Below are 13,442 nucleotides of genomic sequence, written 5' to 3'. Positions count from 1 at the left end.
ATGCTTCGAACATATATTTCTACTCATTACGCCTCTGCAGGGTAGGCGCTCCATTTTAGCGTAAACCCAAGTTTACAAGTCTGAGTAAATCTGGATGTGTGTCAAAAAAGAAGGGTGGATGCAGGGGAATGCCCTTGCTCCACCCATGTAATGCCAATTTGATGCAAAGTAATGTAACGCAGCGCTGCATTACTTTGTACTTACTAAACCACGCACACAAAGTGGCATTACGTGGAGTAGTAAATGCCAACAAATTATCTTGCATTGAGGAGGCATTAGAAACGAACAAAGACTCTAAAGGTACTTGTACTCTGATGTATACTGGGTCATTAGGTGCAGCCCTGTATTTCTTCTCTACCCTGGGAGTGATGATCCGAGCTTTAACAGGGTCTTGAAAAAAATCATCAGTAGGTTTAAGCATGGCCGTGAACGGTTTGTGTAGCCCTTTCAGATGAACATAGGGCCTCCAATATAAAATCCTCCTCCAGACTCCTTACGGAGCTCTAGCCCATGGTATTCTGCAGCCCTATTAATGAGCTCTATGTACCCAATGTTATCATCTGGAGGGGAAGGTCCAGATGGAAACAAATCAGGGTCATTATCAGGTTGAGGGACATTAGAATGATCCCATGGATCAGGATCCTGTGGCATCTTGTGGTGCATAGGCATCTAAATCATCATCATCCCCTGTATCGTGTGGGTCAGGTGATGGTGGTGTAGGGATATGTGCAGGTGAAAGAAGAGGGTCTCCAGAAATAGTCAAATTTTTCTTTTTGTAAAGGAATATGGTTGTCGTCAGATAAGCCCATTTTCCTCTTTAACGGAAGTTTGGCATGAATGTGACCAGTATCCGGGTGGATTGCGATTTCTTTCTGCTTCGGATCTTGTGGATTTTCGGTCCGAGACTCTTTAGTTGCTGTACCATCTTTCAACGTCTGTTTCGGCTCCGAAAGTTTTGGCGCCGAAGATTTAGCTTTCCGTAACAGCGGAACGGATACCAGAAGGTGTTTCAGTTTCAACGCCGAAGGTTTCGGGTCAGCACAGACGTGGGGATGGGTTGAGCCCGAGCCGGAAGGCTGTTGTCTGTGCTTCGGCGCCAAGCCTGAAGGCAGGGTGCTCGAAACTTTTTCTCAGTGCCGACCTGGGCCCGCAGGCAGTGGAGGGACCGGAGCCTTTTTCTTGTAAAGGAGATAATAGGGGAACAAAGACTCTTTACTCACTGTCCGTTGGCCCCTGGGTCAGGTCTTCGGCATCGAAGTCAGCATCAGATATGGAGACACGTTCCTCCATCTCGGCTTCCTGCGCTTGCGTTTCGTCGTGATCGGACTCTTCTGCGAGGAGGTCCGGCATTGGGCCGCTTTGCTGGTACATTTCATGATGTCGAGCCAGACGATCACGGAGGGTTTTCTTTGACCGAAACAACTGGCACGCGTTGCAGTCTCTCGTCGTGTTTCGGGGATAGGCAAAGGTTGCACACTTCAAGCAAGTCGGTGCACAGGAACTTAGCGCGACACCCTGGACATAACTTGAATGGAGTCCATTCCATCAGCTGCTACAGATCCCAGCGCAGGTAGGTCCAACAGCCTTCCACAAATGTTCCGATCGAGGATTTTGCAGAGCAAAACGATACGCGGAGAGTGTGAAACTTGATCGATAACAATACCGTTGAGGGTACTGGATTGCGCATCGAAGGGGGCCCGAAGGAACGGTGCCAAACCGGAGCGCAACAATTCACATCCGAACCTGATGACGGAAAAAAAAAAACAATCTAACAATAGAGTCGATGTCCATGAACACTATCGCCTAAGGGAGGAGTCACCTGGAAAGACTTCTTCGAAGAAAAACAAAGTGCAAACTTCCGGACCCAACACTAGATGGCGATCTATGCACAAGCATATGATCTACAGCTCATATGCCTCGAACATACAGATTTTTATAACTACATTGTGTGATTCTTCTTTTTCACTTAACCTATACCATAAGATTAAGTACTGGTAAAACAAGCTGATTTACACTTCTTGTGGACTAAGCCTGAAGGCTGCTCTCCACAGCTACCACTTAAGAGAGCTTTCTAAGGTTGTCTAAGACTTCTAAAATCATCACCATAAGGGTTGTCTGGATTAGTGCACGGTGCTATACTTACAAAAGTGAGCACCAAATACTAAGGCAGCCTCTCACTGCTACTGTGAAACTCCCTCACCGATGCCCCCTCTGGTGGCCGGTCCTTACCACCTCATCTCACTTTTGCCAGTAGTCACTATATTACCTGAAGGGTGTGCTGTGAAAAACCATGGCACCGTCCTTGAAGTGGCCAGTGCCTTGAGCATCTTGTTGGCTTTGGATGAGGATTAGGACTTTCAAACATACTGGTACCTTCCATTTCAAATGAAAGAAGTCTGGGAACTCTGTATCGAACAATATCTGGCCATTTAAAGCCTTGATGAGGACACAATACAGTCAGCAATGGAGCGGAGAAAGAAGAATTAAAGAGGGTTTCTCTTTTAACGAGAGGTGAACCTGGGTGCACCAGTTTAAATGAACTGTTCCCCCTAGAAAATTAATTCCTCAAAAAACATTAAGAAAGGCGTATGTGCAAACTGAAAGACTTTGCATCTATATTACTACATGTACAGTGAACTATTCCAACAAATCTGTTACAATTGATAAATCAAGACTCTTGAGCCGGTCTCAGGTAAGAACGTCTGTATTGCTTTTATTCATACAAACTCTGCAGGAGGTTTTGAAAAGGCAGCGCAGTGCTCTGGTGCTCACGCAGGAAGATGCAATGAATTTAAAGCAGAAAGAAAAAGAAATATATAAGCCATGAAGCCATTCTCTAATTTCTGTCAGAAGTTCCCTTAGTTATCAGTTGCTCACTGGTCCACTTGAAAAGTGTACGTTTCAACCCTCGCTGCAGGGTGTTCCTGTGCCATCATCCAGACAATTACCAGACCCTGTGAGCATATAAAAATACAGACCAGCAGAAACTGCATCTTGCAGAAGATCAAGTATATTAAATATGACTTCACTGAATCAATTTGACGAATAAGCATCATTTGTCAGAAGGGCTCAAGTCCCATGAAGGATGGATTCGAACTGGCCGCTCCCAGTGAATCGGTCGATAACTAGATCAGTCTGGAGATCACATCTGATTCAAGGACAAAGGCGCGAATAGATCTGGCCTGATATACAGGCACGAAAGAATATGTGACAGATTTTAGGTTTCAGCACACTGACTATGCGGTGTCAGGGTGAAGAGCCATGGTGGAGGGTCTGGGGCCAACTATGGGAAGGACGAGTTTTTATTTTCACTGCAGCTTTTACACCAGACGCAGGTCTCCCCCCACCCAGAAGTAGGGGTGGAGCACACCAGTGAAGGTGTCATTGAAGGTGTTGAGCTGCTCCCAGGTGTCTGCATTGTAAATGGACAGCCGTCCCCCCTCATAGTCCAGATACACCCCCAGTTTCAGGGGACGCTGGTGGGTGGGGAGACAGGGAGCTTGTCTTGAGTGTTCATCACTGAACCGTCGTGCAGCAGCCCAGACCCATCTCTGAGAGGACAGTGAGACATCATCCGTCCTGCTCACACATTCCGCTGCGACCCCCACAGACCAGTCTAGGCCAGTCTGCAAGAGCTGCACCTCCCAGTAATGTCTCCCTGAGATGAATGCTTCTTTCCCAAGCACACAGCGAGCTTGTGTGAATCTCTTAGGACTGTCCAGAAGGAACTGCTCACTCAGTGTCCACTTCACACGTCTCTCGTTCTCCGAGATGGTCAGGTGGCGGTGAGCTGTTTCTGGATCCAGAGTGACTAGCACTACAGAGAGAGGACCAGAGAGAGTTAATGACACTGTTTGACCTCAGGCAAATCATCGTCCAACAAAGACTAGCAATACAGAGAAAAGAGATTTAATGACACTCAGAGACCTCAAGTCATTCTACAACCCACAGCTCCCAGCACAACAGTGGCAAGACAGTAAAGCATGGTGTGATCTCAGGCAAATCCCTTTCCAATTTACAGACCCCATCACTGCAGATCGAGAAAGAGTTGATGTGTCCAATTTTCCCCTCTTCCCCAACTGATGATGTAACCTACCTCACCGCGGACGTGCCCTACCTCACCGCGGACGTGCCCTACCTCACCGCGGACGTGCCCTACCTCACCGCGGACGTGCCCTACCTCACCGCCGACGTGCCCTACCTCACCGCCGACGTGCCCTACCTCACCGCCGACGTGCCCTACCTCACCGCCGACGTGCCCTACCTCACCGCCGACGTGCCCTCAACCCCCTCAACTGCAAATGCCAATGAGATGCCCTTCCAAGGCACAGATCCTCCGTTCATTTCTTGATTAGAAGTGCCCTCCAACACAGGTTCTGATAAGCCAAACATATTACATGCTATGATCTATCCCTCCCCTGAGCTGATGTGCTCTCAACCCAGATGCAGATGTTTTCCGCTGACTAAGTATCAAGGCTGATGTGCCCTGCGCGGAAGGTACATATCTTAGTTGGGATGTGTGCCCTACAAGCCAGGAGTTCGCAATCCCAGCTGCACAAGTCCAGATTTAGCCTCCCACTGAGATTCGGAGGAGCAGAAGGGACTTCCTCTTAGCTTTATGTGCTTCATAGTAAGCCATGAGATGCCCTCCGACCTAGGTATTGATGATTCTGTCCCCCCCCCCCCCAACCCCCAAGAGATGTACTCTTGAATTCTGGATCTGAACCCTCTCTGCCGCAGCCGCTGATGAGCTAGCTATCTACTGTGCTTGGTGCTCGCTTCCCTAAATGCGGATTTGCATGATTGCGATTCCAAGGTCCAATGAGAGCTCCACATCACCCAATTATACCCCTTCTCACCTCGATGCACTCTCCCATCAGTGTGCCGATGGACCCTCCAACCCAAAAGCTTTTGTTAACTCTAGACCAGATTTTGATATACACTTATAATTACATGCCACAGACTCTTCCCCTTGTGCTGCCATGCCCTCCAACACAAGTGCTGACGGACACTACATCTCACGCCCTCCAACACAAGTGCTGACGGACACTACCACTCACGCCCTCCAACACAAGTGCTGATGGACACTACAACTCATGCCCTCCAACACAAGTGCTTATGGACACAACTCACGCCCTCCAATACAAGGGCTGATGGACACTACAACTCACACCCTCCAAAACAAAGTGCTGACAAACACGACAACTCACGCTCCGGACCCCATCTACTGACGTGGACAACTCACGCCCTGGAACAAGTGCTGACGTGCACTACAACACATGCCCTCCAACACAAGCGTTGACTGTATTGGTGTCATAAGAGAAGTCAGACAGGGATGTATTCTAGCTCCCCTATTGTTTACTTTATACATCAATAATGAATATGCTACTTACCAGTATGCATCTGTTCTTGGCATGTGGGGCTGCTGACATTCATATCAGTGCATAGATCGCCGCCTAGTGTTGGGTCCGGATGATTGCACATTGTTGTCCTGGAAGAGTCTTCGAAGTATCACAAGATAGGTGGCTCCTCCCCTGGACTACAGTGCGCATGGGCATCCTCTCCATCCTTATATTGTTTTTCGCCATTGTGGCAGTGATGGAGTAGATACCGTAAGTGATGACCATGCCATACAGTAATTCTGAGTGCTGCAGCCGCTACAGGCGCCGGGGAGGAGGGTGGGCGATATGAATGTCAGCAGCCCTACATGCCAAGGACAGATGCATACTGGTAAGTAGCATATTCAGTTCGAGGCATGTGGGCTGCTGAATTCATATCTGTGCATAGATTATATAGCAGTACCTCCCCTAGCGGCGGCTACCCGTGCCAGCTACAGCAGTCTGAAAAAGGGTTTTGAGAACAGCCTGTCCTACAGCTGCATGCTGTTTTGAATACACATCTACACAGTAGTGTTTTGTAAATGAATGTATAGTGGACCATGTGGCTGCTCTACATATTTCCTCTAAAGGAATATTCCCTAGGAAAGCCATGGACGCCCCTAACTTTCGTGTTGAGTGGGCTTTGGGAGGAATCGTTAATGTGCGTTTAGCTTTTTGATAGCAAATTTGAATACATTTAACGATCCATCTGGCTATCCCTGCTTTGGAAATGGCGTTGCCCTTGTGTTGTGGAGAAAAGGCAACGAACAGTTGTTTTGTTTTCCTAAAATCCTGTGTCCTGTCTATATAGTACATGAGGGCCCTCTTTACATCTAGTGTATGGAGCATTCTCTCCGCGACATTTTCTGGATTTGGAAAGAAAACACGCAGTTCAATAGTTTGATTCATGTGGAACTGCGATATCACTTTAGGCATGAAAGTGAGGTTAGTACGTAGTACAACTCTGTTTGCGTGAACCTGTATGAACGGCTCTTGAATGGTTAGTGCCTGGAGTTCACTAACTCTTCTTGACGAAGTGATTGCCACTAAGAAGGCTACTTTCCAGGTGAGGAATTGAATCTCACATGAATGTAGAGGTTCAAAAGGTGGACCCATCAATCTGGTGAGGACCACATTCAGGTTCCACACCGGTGCCGGTGGGGTTGTTGGAGGAATCACTCTTTTGAGTCCCTCCAAGAAGGCTTTGATGGCAGGCACTCTGAATAAAGAGAGGTGCTGCCTGTTCTGAAGATAGGCCGCTATTGCGGTTAGATGTATACGGATGGAGTTGTATGCCAGATTGCATCGGTATAAGTGTAACAGGTAACAGATGATGTTCTGAATGGATGCATCCAGCGGATTAATGTTATTGTTTTTACAGTAAATGACAAACCTTTTCTATTTAGCCGCATAGCAAGCTCTGGTTGTGGGTTTCCTGGCCTCCTTGATGATATTCATACATTCTGGAGGCAGGTTCAGGTAGCCAAACTCTAAGACTTCAGGAGCCAGATCGCCAGGTTCAGCTGTTGCGGATCTGGGTGCTGAATTTCGCCATGGTTCTGTGTTAAAAGTTTGGGTGTTAGCCGCAGTCTTTGAGGCGGCACCGCGGACAGTTCTAGGAACGTGGTGTACCATGGCTGGCGTGCCCACATTGGAGCAACCAGGATGAGTGTCATCGAGTGTTGCCGTAGTTTGCGTGCCACTAGCGGTATTAATGGCGCTGGGGGAAAAGCGTACGCAAATCTGCCTGACCAGTTCATCCATATCGCATTGCCCTGCGACTGTGGATGCGGAAACCTGGCGGCAAAGCTTTGGCATTTTGCGTTTTCCCTTGTGGCGAATAGGACTATCTCTGGATGACCCCACTGCTGGAAGTACGGTTGGAGTACTGATGGATGTAGCTCCCATTCGTGTATTTGGTGGCTGTGTCTGCTGAGCAGATCCGCCATCTGGTTGTCCTTGCCCGGGAGGTGTTCCGCCATGAGGAACATGTTCCTCTAAATGGCCCACTTCCACATGCTCTGAGCCAGATGAGACAACTGTGGAGTGTGTGTTCCTCCCTGCTTCTGTATGTAGTACATGGCAGTCATGTTGTCCGTCCGGATCAACACGACTTTGTTGCACAAGTGTACTTTGAATGCCTTCATTGCCAGGAAGATAGCCATCAGTTCCAGAAGGTTGATGTGCATCTTCTTTTGTTGTGTCGTCCATAGTCCCTGCACTGTGTAATTGAGTACATGAGCTCCCCATCCCTGGAGAGACGCGTCCGCCGTCAGTATTATTTGTGGAACAGGCTCTTGGAACGGTCGGCCCTTGCAAAGGTTTTGTGGATTCCACCAATGCAGAGAGTTGTATGCCCGACCGCTCACCAACACTAGGTCTTTTAACTGTCCTTGAGTCTGATTCCATTGACGTGCCAAGCACTCCTGAAGCGGGCGCATATGTAGTCTCGCGTGCGGGACTATGAAGATGCAGGAGGCCATCATGCCTATCAGCTGCATGAACACCCGCGCAGGAAGGGAGTGTTGAGGTTTGAACTTTATCAGCAGTTGCATGCTGTTGATCCTCACCAAGTTTGGCTGAGCTTTGGCTGCCAGAGTGTCTATGGTCGCGCCCAGGTACTGCCGTACGTGGGCGGGTTGAAGATGTGACTTTGGATAATTTAGTGAGCATCCCAGACTGTGAAGAAGGTGAATGGTGTGGGATACGTGGCTGGCACACTGCTGGGCTGACTTTGCCTGAACAAGCCAGTCGTCCAGGTAAGGGAAGACGTGAATGTGCTGTCTTCTTAAGTGTGCAGCCACCGTCGCTAGGCATTTGGTAAAGACCCTGGGCGCCGTTGTTACCCCGAAAGGGAGTACTTTGAACTGATAATGCTGATCCTGAAGAGTGAACCTGAGATATTTTTTGTGTGATGGGTGTATGGGTATGTGGAAATACGCATCCTTTAAATCTAGTGTCGCTAGGAAGTCTCCCTGACTGAGTAACGGCAGAACCTGCTGGAGGGTGAGCATATGAAAATGCTCTGACAATGTATTGGTTGAGGGGGCGGAGGTCTAGTATAGGTCGTAAAGACCCGTCCTTTTTTGGGATTAAGAAGTACAGAGGGAGGAGCCTAGCGCGCAACCAAGATGGCCGCGTAGGTGCGAGGCTCCCGAGGACCTCCGCGACCTCCTGAATTAATCCTGGCGATATCCTGTCCTTGTTGAGGGGACTGTGTCGGTGAACCCGAGCTGAGGCGCCACCCGTTTTTCGGGTTCGAATCGGACCCCGGACACCGGTGGGAGCACCGATCGAAGGTTGCGGCCTTCTCCGCGCCGGCCCCCCGGATTGGAGTAGTGGGGCGATCCGGGGACAAAGTGAACAACAGCGGCGGGCAAGGCTGGGCGACTCGCGTACCCCGCGCTTTCACTTTCGCTTTTGCGCCCTCCTTGCCCTCAAGCGAGGTAGGGTTGCGGAGCGGGGTGCGGTGGTGTGGCCTTGTCAAGGTGCCCGGCTGACCCGCCGGCTGTGGGTCGTCCTGCGGTCCAGTGGTCGCCCTCCCCCCCCCCGGAACCCGTGAACTGGTTTATCGGCCCGTTTAAGGAGATTGGCACGACGGTGGGAGAGCAAGCATGTCCACCAAACAAGATGGCGACCGGGCGAAGGTGAAGACGACCCGCCGTGGCCCGGCGCACCAATCCAACAGTATGGACCGCTACACTCTCCAGAAGGGATCTCCGGAGACATCGCGCACATCCCCGGCGGGCCCGACGGAGGCATCTGCTCAGCCGGTGGATCTGACCCTCCGGGACGTCATGGGCGCCATCGCAGAGATGAAGGCCTCGGTGGACCAGCGCTTCGACACCCTAGCGCAAAAAATAGACTCGGTCCTTGTGGATGTGAGCCTCGTGAGGGCTGACTTGTCCAAAACGAACGACCGGGTCGATTCCCTGGCCCACACCACAACGAGCCTCACGACGGATGTGGTGGCCCTCCAGAAGGAGGTGCGCCGGCTCGGCCAGGCGAGCGCCCTGATGGACCGGCGACTGGAGGATTCCGAGGGTCGGGCCCGGAGGAATAATGTTCGTATTGTGGGGGTGCCGGAGGGACGAGAGGCGGAGGCGGCAGATCTTTTTGTGGAAGAATTGATCCTTACCCATCTCCAGCCCCGGGGGCTGAGTAAGCTTTTTGCGGTGGAACGTGCTCATCGGGTCCCTGGGGGCAGACCTAAGGCCGGTGCCCCGCCACGGCCTCTCATTGCCCGGATTTTTAACTTTCGGGACAGAGACGCTATCCTGCAGACCTCCAGGCAACAGGGACCGGTCAAGCTTGATAACATGGATGTGCATTTCTACCCAGACTTTACTCCGGCGGTCCAAAAGCAGAGACTGAGTTTTCTCGGTGTTAAACGTCGCTTACGGGACCTGAACCTTAAGTACTCAATGCTTTTTCCAGCTAAGCTGAGGGTGGAGGTGGATGGTCGCACGCACTTCTTTGACCGGCCCGAGGCGGCTGGGGACTGGTTGGACACTCTGCCTGGAGATCGGGGCCGAGGGGGTGGGGGGGGTGCGGTCAGCGGGGAGGGCCCGCCGGATCAGAATTGAGGGGTGAATAATAGGCCTTGCTCTGGACAACATTCCTTTACCATTTATTGATCGTATATGTTCCCCTCCTATGGAGGTCGTTCGGGGTCTGTTGGGGGCTTCCCTCCTCCTCTGGGGGACTAGTTAGTTTTCATCTATGGGGCGACAGGCACACTGCACTTTGGGGGGGCTGTCTGGGCTCATGCAGGGGTGCAGGGAGGGGGGAGTTCTGTTGGGATGGGGGGTGGGGGGGGTGTGTTGTTTGTTTGCACCGCAAGGCAAACCCGCTACTGTATTGTTGCTCTCAAGATGCTCTGTGGGGGACGACTGATTGTTTCCACGTACGATGGGGGGTAGGGATTTGACTGTGTTGTCATGGAATGTTAACGGCCTGGGGGATAGGATTAAGCGTGGTGTGGTCCTGCAGTACTTGAAACGTATTTCACCAGATGTTGTCTTCCTGCAGGAGACACACCTTATAGGTAACTCCTTTCATGCTATGAATCGGCGGGGCTATCGTTTGGTGGCCCATTCGGGCTTCACTTCGGGCTCGCGGGGGGTGGGTATCATGATCAAGAACTCGCTCCCGTTGGAGATTGATGAGGTGCGCCATGATGAGAGGGGACGCTACACTGTCCTGGTGGGTAGAATGGAGGGTAGAGTGTTTATTTTTATATCAGTGTACGTCCCGCCTGGGTTACAAGCTACTACATTTGCGGACCTGGGGCGCCTCCTCCTGGACCTTCCGGGTGGCCTGCTGGTGGTTGGGGGGGGACTTTAATGCGGTAGCTTCTGGGTCTATGGATCGTCATCCCCCTAGGGACCTCCCCCGGGCACAGGCGTGGCTGTCCGGCCTTTTAGACACACTGGGCCTGGTGGATTGCTGGCGCCTAAAGCATCCCGCACAGCTGCAATACACCTTCCACTCGGGTGCCCATGGTAGCCTCTCGCGGCTTGATTACATCCTTGTCCCGGCGGCCTATGCTGGGAGGGTGGGGGAGGTGTGCCATCTGGCGCGGGGTATTTCAGATCACTCCCCATTGCTGTTACATTTCGATGTCGTCCCGAGGGGGGAGGGCAGGGTGGCTCCAATCAATGCATGGTATTTGCGCGACCCCAGCATTCGTGCCGACTTGATCAAATCCTTACAGCGATATTTTGACGAGAATGTGGGGTCTGTCCCTTCGGCCATCTCCCTGTGGGAGGCTTTTAAGGTAGTTCTCAGAGGGGAGGCCCTCTCCTTTATCTCCCATGCCCGGAGGCGCGAGCGGGAGGAAGTGACCCGGGTGGAGGCCGAGATTGCGGAACTGGAGGGTGACCTGGGGAGCGGGGTAACGGATGCCAAGCTGCATGTTCTACACCTCAAGCAGGCGGCCTATAGGGCCCTCGTCACGGAGGCGGCCAGGGGCCTCAGTAGAGAGCAGCAGGGGCGATTGTATGATGTGGGTGATAAGGCTGGCAAATTGATTGCGTGGTTGGATAAGAGGGAGAGAGCGAGTCGTGTGGTTCCTTTGATTGAGAGGATGGATGGTGCGTGTGTCACCGAGCCGGAAGCCATTGTCTCCTGCTTCGCGGATTACTTCCGCGAGGTGTACTCCCCGGTTTCCCCCTGCTCGGAGGAAGATTCCCATGCCCTGCTTCGGGACATCGCGCTGCCCTCCCTTACGGTGGAGGACAGGGATTTGCTGGACGCTCCTCCCACCTCGGACGAAATTGCCCTGGCTATTCGCTCGGTTGCATCCGGCAAGGCCATGGGCCCCAATGGTATCCCCATCGAGCTTTACAAGCTACGCCCGGATGTACTAGCGCCCCACCTGCGCGCGATGTTCCTGGCGGCCCACTCGCAGGGTTCCCTCCCGCCGGACCAGCGTCTGGCCACAATCGTGGTGATCCACAAGGAGGGGAGACCCCGTGAGCGGGTCACATCCTATAGGCCGATCTCGCTCTTGAACGCGGAGCCCAAAATCCTCGCCAAGGTGTTGGCCAACCGGTTGGTCGGCGTGGTGGGCGATTTGGTCCACCAAGACCAATCTGGCTTTATACCCCACCGCAACACGGCTCTTAATCTGCGACGCTTGCACGGGGTGCTCGCGCGTGTCCCGTTTGTGCGGGAGCCGGCCATCTTGGCGTCCTTAGACGCCACCATGGCGTTTGACACGCTTGAATGGCCATACATCTGGGCGATGCTGGCGAAATTTGGATTTGGACCGGGATTCATTAGCTGGGTCAAATTGTTGTATTCGGGCCCATTGGCGCAGGTGGTGGTGAATGGGCGAGTCTCGGCCCCATTCGCGCTGGGGCGGGGCACGCGTCAGGGTTGCCCCTTGTCGCCGCTCCTGTTTGCACTGGCCTTGGAGCCCTTGGCGGAGTGGCTACGGTGGCACCCTTCTATCCGTGGTCTCCGCTGGACCCCCGAGCATGAGGACCGCGTGTCCCTCTACGCCGATGATATCCTTTTGTATCTCGCCTCCCCGCGTAAATCGCTGATTGTCCTGGTTGATGTTTTGCGCTCCTTCGGTCGTAACTCAGGCCTCGTCATCAACTGGGCGAAATCCTGCGTATATGTGCTTTCCGGGGAGGCTCCGGCCCTACCACGGGACTGCCCGATCCAGATTGCCTCCCAGGGGTTCCGGTACCTGGGTATATATATTACTCTAGACCCGGAGGCCCGCTATGAGCGGAACTTGCTACCCCCCCTCCAGCGCTTGAAGGAGGACGTTGCGCGTTGGCGGCGTCTTCCGCTTTCGCCGCTTGGCCGAGCGGCCTTGTTTAAGATGATGTCCTTGCCGCGCTTTCTGTACGCCCTCCAGAACACTATGGACTTGGTTCCGGCGCGCTACTTCCGTGAGGTGGAGAGCCTCCAGCGGCGCCTGTTCTGGGACGGGAGGCCGCGCATTGCTCTGGCTAAATTGACGCTCCCGTGGTACGATGGGGGGGTCGCCCTCCCGGACATTAAACGGTATTACTGGGCCTCCCAACTAGCTGCAATTAATCATGGCCTTTACGGGCCCGCCTTGAACCCGGCATTTGAAATGGACAAGATGCTCCTGCCCGGTGGCGATTACAATCGAGCGCTCTACTCTGGCGCGCCCGACTCCCGTCTGACGGGACCGACGCGTGTCATGGTGCGTGTCTGGCACGCGGCTAATGCAGCTATGGGGTGGAAGGACCGTTTGACCCGGGCGTCACCGCTATATGCGTCTGAGAGGTTGGGCTCCCTGTGGACATCGAAGGGCTTCGAGAAGTGGGACACGATCGGAATCAGCACGGTGGGAGATCTCTGGACGAAGGGGGGATTCAAAACTTTTGAGACGCTGCAGACGGAGTTTCAGCTGCAAGGCAGTGAGTACTTTCGGTACCTACAAGTCTGCCACGCGCTGGGCTCCGTCTTTCCGGATGTCGCGTCCATTCCGGAGTCTTCCCCCCTGGAGGACAGAGTGCTGGATGGCCATGTCCCAGACAGCACAATCTCCCTTATATATAAAAAACTGATCAATGA

General features: G+C 52.7%; 1 protein-coding gene across 1 annotated transcript in view; it reads right to left on the bottom strand.

Moving 5' to 3' along the window:
* Positions 1-2,688: 2,688 nt before the first annotated feature.
* The window catches only part of LOC146813592 (E3 ubiquitin-protein ligase TRIM39-like), a 166,121-nt gene continuing 155,367 nt past the window's right edge, over positions 2,689-13,442 (bottom strand). Inside the window, exon 6 of the mRNA XM_085620341.1 lies at positions 2,689-3,817. Coding sequence (XP_085476467.1) covers positions 3,321-3,817 — 497 coding nt within the window. The 3' untranslated portion in view covers positions 2,689-3,320. The remainder of the gene's footprint in view (positions 3,818-13,442) is intronic.

Source organism: Triturus cristatus, chromosome 7, assembly GCF_964204655.1.
Source record: "Triturus cristatus chromosome 7, aTriCri1.1, whole genome shotgun sequence".
Classification (NCBI taxonomy): domain Eukaryota; kingdom Metazoa; phylum Chordata; class Amphibia; order Caudata; family Salamandridae; genus Triturus; species Triturus cristatus.
The sequence above is the reverse complement of the archived record's forward strand: the minus strand, read 5'-3'. Positions and strand labels throughout refer to the sequence as shown.